Genomic DNA, 21,805 nt, shown 5'->3' on the forward strand with positions numbered 1-21,805 from the left:
TTCACAAAAGTGTTCCATTAATGCAGCTCTGAGTTATTGAAAAGATAGAAAAGATCATTTTAAAAAGTTAGCTTTGAATTAATTTGATGGAATTGAGTTAAGGAAAACAAACTGTGTATTTTTACTACTAACATGTGGGCAATAGAAATAATTCCTTTTCACAAGAATGATTAAACATTCTGATCAATTTATTCTTCCATTTAACAACTAAGAATCCTTGGTTAGTTTTGTCCTTTCTCTTTGCTTGGCTACCTGAATTATTTTAAAAATCTTCTTCACATATAAAGGTAAAGACAAAATTATGAATCCATCTGTATCACTGATCTACAAATCTAAAATCGTTTCTTTTTATTCCCTAAAAATCTGCAAGAATTTATAGGAGAAGAATTTCTTAAAAAAAAAAGAAAGCCAATGAACTATTCTTAAGAATAGGCGAACAGACAAGCAAGGAGCATTTTCCTCACCAAAGAAATAAGGTCATTTTGTTGGAATAAAGAAACAGTCATAGCTTCTGACCACAATTTCAAACATCATCCTGAAGGCTATAAATCTATTCACATTCATGAAATAATTTATTATCAGCTTTTTTGTTATCAGTATTCTTTATTAAATATATACACATATACAAATTTTACTGGGCTTCATACTATTGGCATCAATTTGTAAATAAGGAGTTTGGATTGGATGATTTCTAAAATATTTTTCAGCCTTAAAATTATTGATGATTCTAAGAAACAGCTAGAGACATAGCCAAGAAGGAATTCTTAGATATGATTCAAATTAAAATTTAGTATTTGCACGTTTTATAGGTCTCATATACAACCATTTCAAGACAATTCAACAACTAAAAAACTAATGCAAATTAATATATATTTTTTCTAAAAAAATAAGAAATACTGTTGACAAGGTGGCCATTTCTATCAAAATATTCCCCAAACATCCAGAACACATTCATTCACATACCCCAGATCAGGAAGAGAGAAGTACAGAAGAAAAATCTTGGAAGTAACACAACCAAAAAAAGTAGGCCTAGATTTAGAGGCATAGGACTGCTGAAAGAAAATTAATTAAGCTGTTAAGCCTACCTAATAAAAAAAAGAAAAATCAGCACATGAAAGTCCTGATAAACCACATAACAGCTTCAGTAGCATCCTACCACCAGTCATGATTTTTTTTTCCTTTACTCCATTCGTTTACTGTTCTTATAATTTTAAAATACTCACCTTCGTTATGAAACTGTATAAAAACTCCCCCCCAAATAAACATAAAACTGCCCAGAAATATGAACTATGGACACACAAACTCCCTAGAAGCTTAGTATTTCACCAGCTGATATAGCTCTATGTTGGGAAAAATATCTAAAAGGCTTTGTATTGAATTCCTGATTCTGATGATTCTGTGATTCTAATCAAATTCTATTCTGAATCTATTCAAATTCTATTCAAATTCTATATGTGATTCTGATCAAGTTTGAGACAAGTAATCTATAAGGTCTTATAGTGCCCAGATTACTACTTTGAGGTACACAGTGCTTTTCACTAAGAGAACAATCTTTACCACATTTTCGTTATACACTGAAGTCACTTGCTGAAGTTGCGTTAATGTGTACTAATCTCAAAAGTGGCTATGTGAATAATACACTTGTTATCCTCTATCAATATAGCAGAAACAAATATTATGTCATCAGACTCTAAATAAACCTCCTACACTAAAGAATGCAATGTCTTCTGCTAGTTGGTGGTTCATTAGCATGCACTCACTCTCCTATTTGAGTAAAAGTGCAGGTAAAGGTGAAAGAGCTTTTCTAGAGAGACAGTGTCTAACATAGTGCCTGGAACGTGGTAGGCTCTGAATAACTATATGTTGAAAGGATATATAACTGAATGAACTATTATCAAAAGGAATTCATACCGTAAGTTAAACTTTGGCTCAAAGTACAAATTTTCTAGTCAACTGTTATTTGGCCAACACATGGCAGGAACACATTTCTCCTGGTCCCTGTCTTTGTTGCAGCAGAAGTTTCACTCTATTGGTCAGTATTTGTTGTGTTCCATTTTCCTTTTAAAAATGTTTCATATAAGAGGAAAAGTCCTTTTCTTGAAGATACTAAGAGGATCTCCAAAAGTTACTGTGGCATATCATATCCAAAGATTCTGATTAAGAGCAGTGCCACTGGGAAATTTAGGGTGGTTGGTTGATATTCATAGTGTGTATTAGAAAATATCATAGACTGTTTTCAAAATTCAATGCATAAATATGCACCATGGATCTCTAATAGCCCTGTTTCGCTTGTCCCAACTTTTCAGGATAGTCTGTATTCCATCTAATTTGAATGCTGAATTGATTCTATTTAAATCATCTTTCTGAAATGAAAGATAGCTCACTTTCCCTTCACTAAGGAATTAATTAACTCTCCCAATGACTGGCTGAATTTTTTAAATGGAAAAATTACATGGAATTTTTATTTTAGTAAAGAACAGTTGTTTATCTTTAAAAACATTTAAAAAGACATTCTGTGTTAAGTTCATCATCTTTTAGGAAACTACTATAGCAACAAAATTACATTAGACTTTCTGATTTCTCCATAGTGTCCTTAGATAAGTAAACAACCCAATAGACCATATTAAATGCCCCAAATGTTACTGGAAAGAGAATGCGGGCATATTTGTCTATTTTACTTGTGCCAGATCCAGAAGGTGGTGGAGCAGAGGGAGGAGTAGTGGCTGACAGCTTTCCAGAAGTCCCTATGCTATTAACTGTGGTCTTAATTCGCTGCAGTCTTGATCCAAACACATGCTGGGTAGAAGCAGATCCAACTGGGACTTGTCGGGGCACATACCCAGTTCTACTAGGAGTAGAAGGAAGAGCAGATGGAATTGCTCTTGCGGCAGATATAGTTTCAGCTGCGTTTGCACGGCTAAATGGGTTTGGACTGGAAGCTAAGTAAGACTGTGGTGTGGCTTCAGAAGATCCTTGAACAACCGTGGAAGACTTGCTAGAATGGTTTCCCACATCAGTTCTGCTGCCAACATCAGATTCAGAGTGAACCAAGGCGTTGGCTCTTTTTCTCATGCTCAAATTGGCATTTGTGTTCTGAAAAGGTATATTAAAAATTATATTGGTTACATAATTTTATGCAATTATACAAAATTTAAATGGATCAAATACTTACAAATTAGCTCCTTTATTAATGTGCTACAGTCATTCAGCTTCTTGTGAAAGCTTAAGAATATCTAACTTAAAAAGGACACATATATATTTGAAACTCTGAATGAAGCATCTTTTATTTCAAAATATTTTCCATACTTATGAATGATTAGAATTTAAATCTATGGAAAGATCAGGCTTTTAGAACTTTTAACTAGAGTTATACTTGATTTTACTTTAAGGGTTCATGATGATAACTGTACAATATCTTTCTCCAGTTTTACTGATACACTATATACATTTCAATGAGTTTAGTAAATGTTCACTTTATAAACAAGAATGATATCTATTTTTGTGCACAGAATAAAAACAATAGCCATCTATATGTGTATAATATTCCTTTTAAAAGACAAGAACTCCAAAACCTTAATTTCTAAATCCCTGGGAATTATTTTCATAATCTTACATTGACATTATTATATAAAATCTAGAAGTCCTAATGGCAACCCACTCCAGTTTTCTTGCCTGGAGAATCCCAGGGACGGGGGTGCATGGTGGGCTGCCGTCTATGGGGTCACACAGAGTCGGACACGACTGAAGCGACTTAGCAGCAGCAGCAGCAGCAGCAGCAGCAGCAGCAGAAGTCCTAATGCATTTTAGTTTTTCACCACAATTAATAATGTGAATAGAAAGGAAAATCATTTTTAAATAAACTGTTGTATTATAATATAAATATCATCACCATATCATTGCATAAATATCTGAGTTCAAACTATTTACCAATAGTATTTAAATCAAAATGGAATTCACCATTTTCCATAAAATGATTTTATGTGTAGAACAAGACTGTATCTGAATACAGATGGTAAGCATTAAAATTCTTATATTTTGACAGGCATGATAAATAACCATAGAGCCAACTATAGATTGTCCATACTAATGAAGGAAAGCAATTGCTCAAACAATTCCCAAACTAATCATGTCTAATCATGTCTATCTTTAGAAGATACTGTGACTTTTTGCAACAATCTTTCCTCTTTAATTATGTTTATTCTAAGTTATACTAAGGGTATATTGTAATCGCTTTTTCCATCCTCTTTTCCCACCATTTTACGAAATAAATGGTGGGTAAGGAGATGGAGAAGTACAGACGAGAGAGAGACATGATTAAGAAAAGCTCACAAGTGGATGATTAGAAGGAGCCAACTTGCAAGGAACTTTATGGATAATATTATACAAAATTACTTGTGAGCTCCCTTTACAGAGAAATATTTATTTTACACGTAAAATATTTTTCCAATACTACACTTATTGAACAAGTTGAAAGGATTCAGTCCATACATATCTCATAGACTTGTGAATTACAGCCTCAAGTTCCCTGAGTAGAGAGAGAAGAAAAAGCCTTGCAACATGCAGAGCCAAAGCAGGATCTGAAAAGGTTTAGAAAGTATTTTTCATGTCAGCCTGGAGTACTCTTCGAAACTGGTTGCAGCTGAACTCATGAGAAACTGTAGTCTCACATATGTCACATAATTTGAGTGGAAACAAGTGAAACCAAAATTAACATCAACCTAAAAGCTAAAGGTATCATTATTTGCCTTGTACTTTTCCTATACAAAATACATTATAAACATCACCTGATTAATCCTCAGATTTTGAATCCCTCTTTACAGAATTAATTTTAAGATGTTACATTCAAGATGAAAAATATAGAGAATGATAAGGTATAGCCACAACATTTAAAGAGTTTACACTATCATTGGGAAGATAATATGCGCTCCCACACACATGATGCAATCAAAAAATATAAGAAAAAGTAAAATAGAATGAAGGGTCAAGCTGTGGCAAAATATTAAATATACTAAGAAAAGAAGGGAAGAAAGTAATAAAGGGCTGATTAGAGAAGCAAGAGAGAAATACATCTTTTCAAATACAGCTTGATATTTGCATACTGCCTCCTTCCACCAAAAGTTGGGTTGCCCATAATCTTTAGAAACTCCTATTTTCCCTCAGACTAAAGTCTAAGAATTGGAGATTTCTGCTTCTGGCCAAAATGGAGCAACAGGAACTGAATTTACTATCTCATAGGAAATGACAAAAAAAAAAAAAAAGGAAAACATTTGTAAAACAACTGTTTTTTAAGAGATTGAGCATTAGAGAACACAGGACACAATCACTGAGAGAGAAAAAACAAAACTCAGCGTGCATGCTGTGGTGGAGGAACGGAGAATACACAAGCAATCTGATAGACCCCCTAAATTGAGGAGATGAGGCTGAGAACGTGATGAAATCAAGGTGGCTAGAATTCACAGGAAAAAATAGCAGAGAATTTGATACTGGAAAAAAAAAAGCCAAAAGTCCTAAAAGGTCCCCAGTGAGAATTCTGCTATGCACAGATCCACTTTTGAGTATGAGTTAACTACCCAAGGCAAAAAGAACCACCTGACAGGATTAGAAAAAACGGTGCGCAGCACATACCAAACCAGGAAGAGCGCATGCTCCCTCCAGGCACAGTGGAAAATCTCGCCATTTATGTAGCTTTCGGTGGAGTCCTCAGAAGAGCCTTGCCTCAGTAGTACGGAATAGTTAGCTCCACAGACTGTTCCAATCCTGCCTAATGAATTTTAAAAGTGAGACCTTAAAAGACGAAACTATAAGTGACTTAACTGTGCCTCAGAAGGAAGCACAAGAACATTTGCAGGACCCTGTCTTCCTTTCTTCCAGATTAGAATCCTTCTGAAATATTCTGAAATACCAACTGTGAGTTAGGTTCTAATATAGCTGATTGCTTCCCACGTGGCACTTGTTGTAAAGAACCCGCCTGCCAATGCAGGAGATGGAAGAGATGTGGATTCATTTCCTGGGTTGGGAAGACCCCTGGGGGAGTAAATGGTAACCCACTCCAGTATTACTGCTGGGAAATCACATACACAGAATTGCTTGGCGGGCCCCAGTCCATGGGACACAACCGAGCATGCATGCAGCTCACAGCAGCGGGGTTACGTGGATGGAAGTCACAGAGTGCGTGACTGAGTGTTCTGCCATGTTGTCCAGCCTCTGGATACTCAAATATGGGGGAGACATTAAAGAGCTTCATAAACTACACCTACAGGAGTTAGTCAAGTATTTGTAACAGTCAAGTATATTGTTTAAAAATTATTCAAGACTTGGAAATCAGAAAGGAATACAGCATGTCCTTGCAATGTCATTGTGGAGCATGGCTTAAAAAGTCCATCCAAGGATTATCAAGTCTCTTGGAGAGTATACTTGAGTTTGATTTTGCTATTTGATATTGGATTTGACCCCAAACACTGTGAGTTACATATAAATTTATAGATTACTGTTCAGCAGAAAGGAGCACCAAAGGTTATGGTTTTGACTCCCTGAAGGATATTAACTACTTCTGTATCTAATCTAGCAGTATCATTCTAGTATTCTTTTCAAATAACAATAATAATGGTTACTTATAGGCATTCCCCCAAAAAAGATTTTGAGCCAGTTTTACTAATAAGTAGTATCCTCATTAATTAATGAATTAGACAAAACCTTGACATAGATTCATTCCATATTTGTATGACTCATGTTTTTGACATTTTGAAAATTATATTGACACTATCCACTACTAGGCAAGTTTTAAATATCAAAGTAATATAAGCACAGACTTGAAGAATATGTCTGGAGAAAACAGTGACTTCAAGTCAAAGAGGCAGGATCAGTCTGTGATTGGAAAAAAGAATCAATGAAGCATGAGACTTCATGAAAGTAGAGGAAGCAGTATGAAGTATGCCACCAGGATTATCATCTGAAAAAAAAAAATCAAGTCTTTTTATTCCCAGTTTTACAGTATTAGTGAACTTCTAGGATAGAAAGCTATCTTATTAATCATAGTAGGCTAATGCACATAGCAGGCATCTACTTCATTTTTTAATAAATTTCACTGAAAAGGACATAATACAGAGTTAAGATTCTATTTCAGATTAAAGAGCAAGTTTCAGAAACTTTCTATCTGACCTGCAGATGACTATCTCTTTGTTTATGGACATATGTCCATAATATTGCGGTAACACCTAAGGTGTATAAATTATCTGGACTTGAACCCAGGTCTGACTAAGAATGCCTAGGAAATCTCAATACTCTAAATATCATAACCTACAAAAGCAGAGAAGAACTAGACTGATTCAAGGCTTAAATCTTTGCTCTTTGCCAGGCAGTCAAATGATACTGAAGTTATTTTGCATTGAGGTCTCAAGGTCCTCGATGTAAAAAGTAGTTGTCATTTTCCCTGATGACAAACTCTAAAAGGATTGAGAAATCTGCTGACCTAACTGGCACAGGACTCGCTAGGAATAATATCCACACAGCCTTCAAGTATTGGAGCCGCTAATGTGTCAGTCAGAGTGAGGTTATGTTTCATACACAGGGTTGAGTATCTCTATCAGTATTCAGCAGATGTACAGTGGTTACAAACAAGAAAAGCACCTAAGCTTCATTTGAATTTTAAAAAATGATTTAGTTTGAGATCATTTTGTCATTAGTCACAATAGCCTGAAGCAAGGGAAACTGTCGGATAGAGATGTGAGGTGGCAGATTTAAACATTACCAACAAATTAAAGCAGCAACAGGCAAACAAGAGCAAATCCAAGCAATTCGTCAATCATAACTGTGATCTGACACGATTTCTAAAGAAGTATTATCAACTGCAAAGAGAAAATTCATCTCAACTTATTACTCTAGCAGCAATGAGATAAAGTGACTGTGCAGAACGCAAGCCACATTCATCTTGCTTATTTGAAAAGCTAATGAAGTTTAATAAAATGTAATTTAACCCTTCTAAATTAAAAACAAACAAGGCTAATAATGAACAGGTTTATCTTCTAGAATATCAATGAGTCACATACCAAAAAAAAAAAAATCCAATAATGCAAAGACATTTATTCAAGGCCTGTTCTGACAGGCCTTCAGGGGTTAGACACACATCTTATTTAATAAGAAAATAAACAATGATGGTAAGAGCAGATGAAAAACTAAATCCCAAGGTAATGATTCATGGAAGACCTTCAGTAGTGTTTTTTTTTAAATGTTACCGAATAGAAATAAAAAACATTCCCTACAAATAAACATGCTAAATATTTCATCAGTTGTTACCAGGGGATTCCAACACACACTGAACAACAAAATGTAGAAATGAAAATGCCGAGTTCTCTATTTATTGTATTTCATTTCCTCCCAATGTTAACTTTTAATTCAGTGTTTGCATTTCCATAAGCTGTAGAAATATTACTTTCAATATCAGGCACTGGGATAAGAAATTTATGCCTTCAATTTGGAATTACCAGAGAACACGGTCTTACAGAATTCATTCATTTTGTCTAGCATATTTAGAAGTTGAAAGAAGTAGGGTTTCTTGAAGATAAGTGATCTTTGGTTAGTTTTATTTCACAGTGATTTCTAGTGCTTCTTTTTATTTGCCAAGACTTGGTAGGTTAAATAGATGGCTGTAGGAGAGGAAATTTCTTAGTCAGACACTTCACCAATCAGAGCAGAAGTTCTCTGCTTGATCAGGTAGTCTTGGACTTGACCAGAATGCTACCTGGAATTGCTCCAGGAGATGTGTTCATCAATACTGCCAACATAAAAGTGGAGAGGGTAGAGGGCAAAGAATCATCCGCTCACTTTTTCCAAATGCAGACACTGAACAGGATAGATCTTCTCTTGCTCAATGATGAAAACAGCATTAAAATCACTCCAACTGTTCATAGGAATAACCTGGGATCTAGATAAGAACTCAGCATTAGGCCCTATTTAGAGGGCATGTTATTTATTAGTTATGCTACTGCCAGTCATCAGGGATCAGAAAATGGGAAACACTGGCTAAACTGAATTGTGAGCCATCAGATCAGACTGTCCTGGACTCGAATAATGAATTTGCCATTTATCAGCTGTGGGATATTTGACAACTTACTAAATCTCTTGAAACCTCAAAGTTCTTATTAAAACAGAAGTAATAATGGTACTTCCTCATAAGGAATAAATAAGATAATGCAAGCAAGGCACTCAGTACCTAGTAGGCATCAAAGGATATTGTATAGAAATAATCCAGAAGACAGATAACAAGATCCTGTCCCTGAAATAAAAAGATACGTCATTCATGAACAAATCATTACAGACAACAAGATTTTAGAAAATTTTTTCTATGTTTCTATAAAAATAATGTGCCTGCTTTGAATAATCAGAAAGGTAGAGGGAGCTAAAGACAGTCTGTGATGAAGTCAGCCATGAAAAGGATGTTGCTGGCAAAAATAAGAATAAATACAAGGAAATATAAAATGCAATAATGAAATTAAAACACATTTTAGACATAATAAAGGTAAGAATTAACACTAGAGTAAATCCTATGGTATAAGACAAATATAAAAAGCTCATCTAGGAAAATAGCAACGGCAGTAATAATGCTTAATTTTTACTGAGTGATTCTTCTGCACCTGACACTTAGCTAACATACTTTTAATTAACCAACTACCACAATCAATCCTGGGCTTCCCTGGTGGCTCAGACAGTAAAGAATCTGACTGTAACGCAGGAGACCTGGGTTTGACCCCTGAGTCAGGAAGATTCCCCTGGAGAAGGGAATGGCAACCCACTCCAGTATTCTTGCCTGAGAAATCCCATGGACAGAGGACCCTGGTGGCCTACAGTCCATGAAGTCACAGAGTTGGACACAACTGAGTGACTCACACTTACACAACCAATCCTAAAGGAAATCAACCCTGAATATTCATTGGAAGGACTGATGTGGAAGATGAAGCTCCAATACTTTAGCCACCTGATGCAAAGAGCCAGCTCATTGGAAAAGACCCTCATGCTGGGAAAGATTGAAGGCAGGAGGAAAAGGGAGCGACAGAGGATGAGTTGGTTGAATGGCATCACCGACTCGATGGACATGAGTTTGAGCAAACTCTGGGAGATGGTGAGGGACAGGGAAGCCTGGCATGCTATAGTCCTTGGGGTTGCAAAGAGTCGAAAATGATTTAGTGACTGAACAACCACAACAGCAGCCATATGTCAAAGCTATGTGTAAGAAAAACTATAGCCACAAGTATTTCAATGTCCAGAAAAGATGTGAATTATATTTTTTTTAAAAGCATCTCATGTATCAACCTATCAGTTCACTGATCTCTTTCTGGAACATTCCAATTACCAGTAAAGTCTAGAAACTGGTAACCAGGGAAAAAGACTGGAGGAACTGTTATAATCCAACCTATAGGATGCTATTCACACTTATGCTATGAAAAGACATACCCAGAATGTTGGCTCACAATTAGAACTTTGGCAACTCAGTTTGGCTGGCCCACTTTCTCAATAAAATGGAATATTAAAGAGTTTTATCTGTGGAAATACTGGTCTGGCATTATAGTATCACTCTTTTTATTTATTTAAAATTTCAATGACAGTAGCCAAAGGACTTTTTTCCACGTTTAAATTAGAAGAAATGAGACAATGAAAGACACCAAACTGGGGATAGCAGAAGGCAACAAATGTCCAAAAAGATAAAGAGTGAAATATTAAAAAGTTTTAATCATTGCTATGGACTGAATTATGGCCCCTCAAAATTGATATGTTGGAGTCCTAACTCCTCAAGGTCCTATACTGGAGATAGGATCTTTAAAGATGTGATATTAAATGAGGTCATAAGAACAAAGCCCTGATCAGATAGAACTAATGTCCTTACAAAAGAGAAAGAGACACCAGAAAACCCTTTCTGTGTCATATGAGGACACAGCAGGAAGGCAGTCGTCTGCAAACAGAAAAAGAGCTCTCATCAGAAACCTGAATGGCCAGAACCTTGATCTTGGATTATCTAGTCCTTAGAAATATGAAAATAAATCTCTGTTATTTAAGCCAACTGATCATGTTATTTGGCTATGGCAACCTCAGGAATCTAAGACAATCATCTAACTTTAATAAATTTAAGACATACATCTTAATATTTTAAAATAATGTTCACTTTCTCATAGGAAAAAAAAAATAAACAAAACCTAAACAATTCTCTCTTCTCAGGTATTTTGTTTCTAGTCTGTTCTCTCTTCACCACTGAGTGAGTATCCTCTTTTGATAACCCCCCAAATCCTAAGTTGAGTTAAGATAAGATATGTAGAGAAATTGAGATGCTTTTAACAGGAATTAAGCATCGATTTCTTTGTAACATTTTTAATTTTGTCCTTAACGAATGAAAACACTTCCATATATCCACCAGGGAGGCATCTACATCATCTTTCTAAACCATCGAAGTTGCTTAGATATGAGTTCTCCACAATATCTCTTGAGTTCCTTTCAGTTTTCCTTAATCCTAATCAGAGGCTTGAGTCAACCAGGATTTTCATTTAAGCTTCTAATTTGGACTTAGCTCCAGGTCCTTCTTTAACTACTCAATATTTTTCCTTAAATATTTTTGTTTTCCTTTCAGATTGATTTTCATGTGAAAATGTATGTACATGTATCATGGATTTTAAAACATACATGTGTTTAAATATTGAAAAATGTCATTAAAATAATTTATAACTTTTGCTAATATTTTACATTAAGGGCATTTTTAATCCTTAAAAGTAAAGGTAATATATGTAGATGCCTGATAAAATATTGCAAAAGAAATCTTACCATGTTCTTTAATTTCTAACTTGGGTGTCCAAACAAATTCATTTTTTAAATAAACCACATCATCTTATGAAAATGATTTTTTTCAGCTTGAAAATATTCAGAAAATTGTATTTGAACTAGAAAACATTTGGACAGTGCTTTTCTTAATATAGACTTCATATGATTTGATCAAAATGAAATTGTGCTATAATAAATAGCCATGCAGAAAAATTCAGATCCCTGCCAACCCTATAGGAGGCTGGCATAGCAAGCAGTCTGAGTCACAATTTTATCTGCATCAGCAAAGGCAACAGGGGCAATGTCTAAAAAGAAATAATTTATCAGGACTAGATCTGCAAATACTTCTGCTTGGGGAGAAAGTTCTAAAGCTGAAGAATTAGCAGCCAAGTCATTTAGTAAAATCACAGCTATTTTGCATTAAGGAAGCCTTTGATGAGCCAAGAGCCTTACCTAAAGCAAGCTGACTTTCTTTGGAACATTAGATAATGTTTACCCACTGCATCTAAACATTCATGATGACTTTAACAGATTTATTTTTAGGAAAAAAGGCTCAGGTTGCACGCTTCCTCTCTTGTTGGAAATGAGTAATAGCATATCCACATTTAAGTTGAAAAGCAATGAAGGACTTATTAAAGGCACTGATTTACCCAATTCATTCATTGATTGAACAATATGTATTGAGTGTCTAATTTTTCAAGTATCTTGTTGGGCATGGGGGGTACAGAGGTGAAAAGGCACGGGCCTTACAACTTCTACCAGGAATTATTAAGAAGTTATAATAAGCAATAAATGCTATCAAAAAAAATTTTTTTAATTAGGGAGTACATGACATATCCTGACTGCTGGGAAAGTCTTTTTGTGAAAGTAACACATAAGCTGAAATTTAGGGATGAGTAAGTCTTAATCATATTCCTAGATGGCAGTTAAGACTTGGTAAACTTTGGTAAACAATCTACCTGTCAATGCAGGAGACACAAGCTCAACCCCTGGGTTGGGAAAATCTCCTGGAGAAGGAAATGGCAACCCACTCCAGTATTCTTGCCTGGGAAATCCCATGGACAGAGGAGCTTGGCGGGCTACAGTCCATGGGGTCGCAAAGAGTTGGACAAGACTGAACACGTGCACACGCACAAGTATTAACCATAGGGAAGAGGGCTGCTAGAGGAAGGAACAAAGTGTCTGCTGGCAGGAGGACAACTTTCAAAGATTTCTCTCTATGGTGTAAGGATAAAGGCCAATAACCTTCTTTGTCAATTAAAATTTGAAATCCCTTGAGGATGTTCTAAAATCTTCCTTTTCTTTTTTACCCTTGTATTTTCTTGAAGTAAACTGTTAAAGCAATGCTTCACATTCGCGGGCTACTGTAAATAATTAATGTCTGATATTAGCACTTGACAAACAGAAGTCTTGAATCTTTATCAACATCTCTACCATGTATTGAGCACTTACTATGGACCAAGCCCTACACTAATAACCTAACACATTATCTACAACCACCCAATAGTATTAATATTCTTATTTTCCCAATAAGGACACTGAAGCCTTGGAAAGTTGGTTACTTCTAAGACCAGACAGTCAAAAGGAGCTACAGTCATAGTTTGCATTCCAAACCAACAATTTTAGCCACTTCAGGAAGTTGCTTACAGCATATATGTTAAGTTGTCATGTTAGAAAGCTACCCTAATGGAGTTGAAAGAAAGCATAACTTACCTGAAATATGTGCACACAATCCAAACCAGGTTAAGCAACATTTATAAACAGCTTGGTTTTTCAGATTTGGATTTTAGTTACATTAATCCAGTTTCTATTATAAGGTAACTACTGTACTAATGTTTGACCCACATTATCCCATAAAAAAAGCTTCCTCTGATTAATCCTTCCTTTCCAGTATGTGTAAAAATTGTAAAATTCTTATGAATATTTCTGTTCTTCCTAATATTTGCCCTACTTCTTTGGTGCTTAGTTGTCATAATATGTTTACAGATATTACTTATATACCTTCTACAGTCTACAGTTCAGTTCAGTCGCGTCCGACTCTTTGTGACCTTATGAATCGCAGCACACCAGGCCTCCCTGTCCATCACCAACTCCTGGAGTTCAATCAGACTCACTTCCATCGAGTCGGTGATGCCTTCCAGCCATCTCATCCTCTGTCGTCCCCTTCTCCTCCTCCCCGCAATCCCTCCCAGCATCAGAGTCTTTTCCAATGAGTCAACTCTTTGCATGAGGTGGCCAAAGTACTGGAGCTTCAGCTTTAGCATCATTCCTTCCAAAGAAATCCCAGGGCTGATCTCCTTTAGAATGGACTGGTTGGATCTCCTTGCAGTCCAAGGGACTCTCAAGAGTCTTCTCCAACACCACAGTTCAAAAGCATCAATTTTTTGGTGCTCAGCCTTCTTCACAGTCCAACTCTCACATCCATACATGACCACAGGAAAAACCATAGCCTTGACTAGACAGACCTTTACAGTCAGACCTAAATAAATATTTACAAATACATCCACATTTAGATGATTTACTGTATAGAAAATTCTATCTTAACCACAAAGGTAAACTAGCAGTGAAAAATTTCTTTTTAATTGAAGAAAACTTCCCTTTGGGTTGTGTGAAAAATGAACGATCACCATCATTCAAAATACACATCTTCTGTATGATGAACCATCCTTATGAAGTTCTTCTGCAAAAAGGAAGCTGTGTTCCAACTTCTTTCCACAGACTTTACCTTCAGTTTGAATATATAATTTTTGAAAGATGCTTATAAAATTGCTACTCAAAATTATGGAAAAACTAAAACATCTCCCCCTCAGGTTCATAGGACAATGCAATTTAACTTTAATTGTAATCCAGGGAAGATATCAACATAAACACTAGTTCTAGTTTCTGACTTGAAAATGATTCTTCAAACTATGTTTAGTTGCTCAGTCGTGTCCAACTCTTTGTGATCCCATGGACTGTAGCCTGCCAGGCTCCTCTGTCCATGGGATTCTCTAGGCAAGAATACTAGAGTGGGTTGCCATGCCCTCCTCCAGGGGATCTTCCCAAACCCAGGTCTCCCACGTTGCAAGAAAAATCTCTACCGTCTGAGCCACCAGGGAAGAGAACATGTAATTATCTGCAAATAATTAAGGTAAATGAAGTTCAACAATGCATGTGCCAAATTATATATAAAGTAAATGTGTGCACACATGTGTATGTAGCGGAAAGGGACTCATTAAGTACCTATTGCATATGCTCTTGTATTTTAAACATCAATCCCATTCCCTAGACTTTACGAATGGAAGCACAGTCAATTGGTCATAAAGCATATGTTGAATTACCTTTTTAACACAATTCATTACAAATCTCCATCTATAGTAAAACAGCATATTCAGTCAGCAGAACAAATTGATATTCTACCACAACACCAGTTGTCAAACAGATAACCCCACAAATCGCTGACGCCACTTTGACTTTCTCCAGGAAATAATGTGACTTGTCCTGAGGAGGAAGTGCCATGCTATTACCTATTTAGTTTTCAATGAGGCATTAGCAAGACCATTTGATGTTTAATAAAGCTCTCATGTTGAAACAGCTGTTCATCCAAAGTGAAAATTTTAAAACTTTCTCTGAGCCTAGATAATCTTACTTGAGCTAGAAGATAAGGTATTAGACTCTTTTGCATGTTCTACCACTTTATGACAAGAAAGCCAATTTTGCACTTCAGTAAAGGCAGATTGCAAATTTAGCAGGAATTAAACCAGTAGCTGAGTTGCAATTTATGGTAAATGGCTCATCAGCACATTAATGTATATCACTAACATAACCACTTCAGTCTAGCAGGCCAGAAACTAAAAGACACAAATATCTGGTATGCAGCAAGGGAAATGTGCCCTTTACTTGTTGTTGCTTCATTGCTAAGACGTGTCCAACTCTTTTGGGTCCCCATGGACTGTAGCCCACGAGATTCCTCTGTCCATGGGATTTCCCAGGCAAGAATACTAGAGTCGGTTGCTGTATACTTCTCCAAGGGATCTTCCTGACCCAGAGTTGGAACCCACATCACCTGCATTAGCAGGCAGATTCTTTACCACTGAGCCTCCAGGGAAGCCCTTGCCCTCTACAGACATCTATAAAATAAATTCTAAAACTGAAAGCTGCCAAATATCTATCTTCATTTTTATCTTTGTTGGCAGTTTATTGAAAGTTAAAAACCAACGTCAGAACTGTAGGTTCTAAACTCAGGTAGATTCAAGTTTTGGACTCTGTTAAATACTAGCTGTGTTACCTTGGGGAAACTATTTAGCTTCTCTGTGCTACATATTTTTCCTGGGTAAAATGAAGATAATAATGATAACTTCTTAGAGTTATTGAAGGAGTAGTATTCATAAAGTGCTTAACACTTTATCTGAAGTAGGTAAGTGATCAATACTTGTGAAATATCATTTTGATATTGCTGTTCATATTCTAGAACAAAAAATGTAGATAGTCCCTGTGAGATAAATTATTATAATAGAAGTTTCCATTGTTTCTATACTCAGATATTCATTGTATTTTTTTTCAATAGAACTAAATGTTGAATGAATACTGTAAATATCTACCTCAGAAAATGTTGGAAATATATGGGAACATTACATTGGGTGTTCTTTTCAAAAGTAATTTTATTTCCTATTCCTCGGTGAAGACAATCGCCTCCATTCCTTGGAGCAATGCGAAGAATCAGCTAAAACCCAACTTGCCTTCATCTGACAGTTGTAGGAAGAGATAAGTAAGGACTCCCATTTAAAAGTTTTCCTTCTGGGCTGATGGATGTTTGAGGAGAACATAAAATCAACAATCCTGGGAATATTGTTTGACTTAATCATGCTAGCAATTAAAAAATATTTGCACTTTCTCAACATATAACATACTAAAATTTCTCTCATGTTACAAAGAAGGGGATGAAAATATCAAGTCCCACAACTCCTTAACCTTTGATCCCTTCCAGCTTCCACTCTATCATTGCCAGTTTAGGGAAACATCGTCTACACTTAATGTTTCCACCTCTCCGTGGTCATTTAGTCTTCAACCCACTGTTTATTTATTTCCCTTCCCATCTTTCCCTTGCAACTTTTTGTGTTTTAATCCAATAAAACTTTAAAAAATCTGCATCTTACATACTGTCTTGGCAACATCTAACACTGCTGATTATTTCTTCCTCCATTAAATGGGTCCAATAAATTCCACAATCCAGGCATGTTCCATTTACTTACTCTCTTCAGTGTGGAATACTCTTCCTCTACCGAATCCTAAAATGTTACATTTCCACAGGGCTCAACCCTCAGACATTTCAGTTCTTTCAGTCTTTAGGTAAATGAATCAACTTGTCCAGGGGCTTAGATTACCATCTTTATATCTGTATCATAAAATCAAAGTTTACTTCTCAAATTTTTCTCCAACTTGAAGACCCATCTATACAGCAGACAGGAACCAGGAGCATAACAAAGTTTTAATTTATTCATTTATGTATTCACTCAATTCAGTTCAGTTCAATCACTCAGTCATGCCCAACTTTTTGCGACCCCACGGACTGCAGCACGCCAGGCCTCCCTGTCCATAACCAACTCCTGGAGTTTACAAAACTCATGTCTATTGAGTCAGTGATGCCATCCAACCTTCTCATCCTCTGTTGTCCCCTTCTCCCACCTTCAATCTTTCCCAGCATCAGAGTCTTTTCAAATGAGTCATTTCTTCACATCAGGTGGCCAAAGTATTGCAGTTTCAGCTTCAACATCAGTCCTTCCAATGATATTCAGGACTGACTTCCTTTAAGATGGACTGGTTGGACCTCTTCACTGTCCAAGGACTCTCAAGAGTCTTCTACAACACCACAGTTCAAAAGCATCAGTTATTTGGTGCTCAGCTTTTTTTAAGTCCAACTCTCACATCCATACATGACTACTGGAAAAAACATGGCTTTGACTAGATGGAACTTTGTTGACAAAGTGATGTCTCTGCTTTTTAATATGCCATCTATGTTGTCATAACTTTTATTCCAAGAAGCAAGTGTATCTTAATTTCATGCCTGCAGTAACCATCTGCAGCGATTTTGGAGCCCCCCAAAATAAAGTCTGTTCTATTTCCATTGTTCCCCCATCTATTTGCCATGAAATGAAGAGACCGGATGCTATGATCTTAGTTTTCTGAATGTTGAGTTTTAAGCCAACTTTTTCACTCTCCTTTCATTTTTATCAAGAGGCTCTTTAGTTCTTCTTCACTTTCTACCATAAGGGTGGTGTCATCTGCATATCTGGGGTGTTTGATATTTCTCCTGGCAATCTTGACTCCAGCTTGTGCTTCATCCAGCCCAGTGTTTCTCATGATGTACTCTGCAAAGAAATTAAATAAGCAAGGAGACAATATACAGCCTTGATGTACTCCTTTTCGTATTTGGAACCAGTCTGTTGTTTCATGTCCAGTTCTAACTGTTGCTTCCTGAGCTGCATACAGGTTTCTCAAGAGGCAGGTCAGGTGGTCTGGTATTCCCATCTCTTTCAGAATTTTCCAAAGTTTATTGTGATCCACACAGTCAAAGGCTTTGGCATAGTCAATAAAGCAGAAATAGATGTTTTTCTGGAACTCTCTTGCTTTTTTGATGATCCAGCAGATGTTGGCAATTTGATCTCTGGTTATCTTGCCTTTTCTAAAACCAGCTTGAATATCTGGAAGTTCACGGTTCACGTATTGCTGAATCCTGGCTTGGAGAATTTTGAGCATTACTTTACTAGCATGTGAGATGAGTGCAGTTGTGCAGTAGTTTGAGCATTCTTTGGCATTGCCTTTTTTTAGGATTGCAATGGAAACTGACCTTTTCCAGTCCTGTGGCCACTGCTGAGTTTTCCAAATTTGCTGGCATATTGAGTGCAGCACTTTCACAGCATCATTTTCAGGATTCGAAATAGCTCAACTGGAATTTCATCACCTGCACTAGCTTTGTTCATAGTGATCCTTCCCAAGGCCCACTTGACCTCGCATTCCAGGATGTCTGGCTCTAGGTGAGTGATCATACCATCATGATTATCTGGGTCGTGAAGATCTTTTTTGTACAGTTCTTCTATGTATTCTTGCCACCTCTTCTTAATATCTTCTGCTTCTGTTAGGTCCATACCATTTCTGTCCTTTATTGAGCCCATCTTTGCATGAAATGTTCCCTTGGTATGTCTAATGTTCTTGAAGAGATCTCTAGTCTTTCCCATTCTATTGTTTTCCTCTATTTCTTTGCACTGATCACCGAGGAAGGCTTTCTGATCTGCATTAAAGTGGGTATATCTTTCCTTTTCCCTTTTGCATTTTGCTTCTCTTCTTTTCACAGCTATTTGTAAGGCCTCCTCAGACAGCCATTTTGCCTTTTCGCTTTTTTTTTTCTTGGGATGATCTTGATCCCTGTCTCCTGTACAGTGTCACAAACCTCCATCCATAGTTTATCAGGCACTCTGTCTATCAGATCTAATCCCTTGAATCTATTTCTCACTTCCACTGTATAATCGTAAGGGATTTGATTTAGGCCATAAATGAATGGTCTAATGGTTTTCTCCACTTTCTCCAATTTAAGTCTGAATTTGGCAATAAGGAATTCATGATCTGAGCCACAGTCAGCTCCCAGTCTTGTTTTTGCTGACTATATAGAGCTTCTCCATCTTTCACTGCAAAGAATATAATCAATCTGATTTCTTTATTGACCATCTGGTGATGTCCATGTGTAGAGTCTTCTCTTGTATTGTTGGAAGAGGGTGTTTCTATGATCAGTGCATTCTCTTGGCAGAACTCTACTAGCCTTTGCCCTGCTTCATTCGGTACTCCATGGCCAAATTTGCCTGTTACTCCAGGTGTTTCTTGACTTCCTACTTTTGCATTCCTGTCCCCTAACATGAAAAGGACATCTTTTTTGGGTGTTAGTTCTAGGTCTTGTAGGTCTTCATAGAACCATTCAACTTCAGCTTCTTCAGTGTTACTGGTCGAGGCATAGACTTGGATTACCGTGATATTGAATTGTTTGCCTTGGAAATGAACAGAGATCATTCTGTCATTTTTGAGATTGCATCCAAGTACTGTGTATCAGACTCTTTTGTTGACCATGGTTGCTACTCCATTTCTTCTAAGGGATTCTTGCCCACAGTGGTAGATATAATGGTCATCTGAGTTAAATTCATCCATTCCAGTCCATGTTTGTTTTCTGATTCCTAAAATGTCGACGTTCACTCTTGCCATCCCATTTGACCACTTTCAATTTGCCTTGATTCATGGACCTAACATTCCAGTTTCCTATGCAATATTGCTCTTTACAGCATCAGACTTTGCTTCTATCACCAGTCACATCCACAGCTGGGTATTGTTTTTGCTTTGGCTCCATCCCTTCATTCTTTATGGAGTTATTTCTCCACTGATCTCCAGTAGCATTTTGGGCACCTACTGACCTGGGGAGTTCATCTTTTGGTGTCATATCTTTTTGCCTTTTCATACTGTTCATGGGGTTCTAAAGGCAAGAATACTTGAAGTGGTTTGCCACTCCCTTCTCCAGTGGACCACACTTTGTCAGAACTCTCCACCATGATCCATCTGTCTTGGGTGGCCCTACACGGCATGGCTCTCAGTTTCATTGAGTTAGAAAAAGCTGTGGTCCATGTGATCAGATTGGATTGTTTTCTGTGTTTGTGGTTTTCAGTCTGTCTGCCCTCTGATGGAGAAGGATAAGAGGCTTATGGAACACAAGAGGCATTAGTCAACAAATATTTAAGTGCCTACTTATACATCAGGCACTGTTCTGACTCTGGTGATATGATAGTTGGAGAAAAGCCCTGAATTCTTTCCCTTAAGAAACCCTCTTGACAAAAGTTAAACCTAGGCACAAATTTATTCATATCCAATGAGTCCAGTATATTTATCCAAACAAACACAACCTTCCTACTCTATGCTAGATCTTAGGGACTAGCATACAATCCAGTTAACTTTGCAAGCCACAAAACTTTGATTTTTGCCTCTCTCGGTGTTATTCCTTTCCATCCAACTTCCTCAGGATTTTTCCAATCTGCCTATTCTTCTTCAAAGCCACAGAATGGCTACATCTCTCACTAGCTCACACAGGCTATTAAAGTTCTCAGAACTAATATCCTTATGAACCTATTGTTTTCCTGAAACATGCACACTTATATAACATAACATTCTCCCTGACCTGGTCCTGCCTCCAAGTCCAGGTACATCTCCCCATTTATTCCCAAACCCTCCTCTGGACCCATTCCAGGAATCCTGGTGTAGCACAGGCTATGAGTGCCTGGTCTATATTCGTTTGGTTTACCCAGACATCACTGATGCCTTACTACCTTCTTCTGCTCTAAGTAATGCTCTATTTACAGGAGCTTGACTGGAATGGGAGAGAGAGTTTGACCAGAAGTAGAAGAAAGTTAACATCTCCTGAATAAACTTAATGAACAAGAGGCAAGAGCTGATAAATAAGTACCTCAACTTCTCTGCCACCCAACAGGACAATTCTGAGGTGTGTTCCACACATATTCTGGGAGAGCCTCTGGTGTGATGAACACACAGTGGTAAATCTGTTCATTAGTCATACTTTATTGGATTGTCTTCCTTGCCATCTCACTTTCCTTACAGTAATTCTTGGGATCACCTCAAATATGAATTGCTTGCACACAAATTCTTGAAACAGAGCCTGCTTTGGGGAAAACCCAATTAAAACACCTGGGTTCTAGCCAGGGTGTCTTCATTTAGTTCTACAAGGATGAGCTGTATTGTCTTGCTTCTGGGTCTTGGCACGTTTTCTTCTCACCCTGCTTCCTCATCTCCTTTGCCTCCATTCTGTATTTTCTGATATCATTCTTAGTCATTGCTTCCTCTGAGAAATTTAACCTGACAGCCCTACTACCCTCTTCAGAATCTCCCACCACAGAGATGGCTCATCTGGGCTGTGACATCTTCACACAGCATTTGATGCTTCTTCCCAGCCTAGCAATGCAGCATGCTGTATGAGAGCCCA

General features: G+C 37.0%; 1 protein-coding gene across 1 annotated transcript in view; it reads right to left on the bottom strand.

Annotated features, from left to right (window-relative positions):
• Window positions 1-2,559: 2,559 nt before the first annotated feature.
• GABRA4 (gamma-aminobutyric acid type A receptor subunit alpha4) overlaps window positions 2,560-21,805 on the bottom strand; it is a 76,181-nt gene continuing 56,935 nt past the window's right edge. Inside the window, exon 9 of the mRNA XM_052641946.1 lies at window positions 2,560-3,093. Within this exon, the coding sequence (XP_052497906.1) occupies window positions 2,560-3,093 (534 nt within the window). The remainder of the gene's footprint in view (window positions 3,094-21,805) is intronic.

The sequence above is a fragment of the Budorcas taxicolor genome, chromosome 6 (assembly GCF_023091745.1).
Source record: "Budorcas taxicolor isolate Tak-1 chromosome 6, Takin1.1, whole genome shotgun sequence".
Classification (NCBI taxonomy): Eukaryota; Metazoa; Chordata; class Mammalia; order Artiodactyla; family Bovidae; genus Budorcas; species Budorcas taxicolor.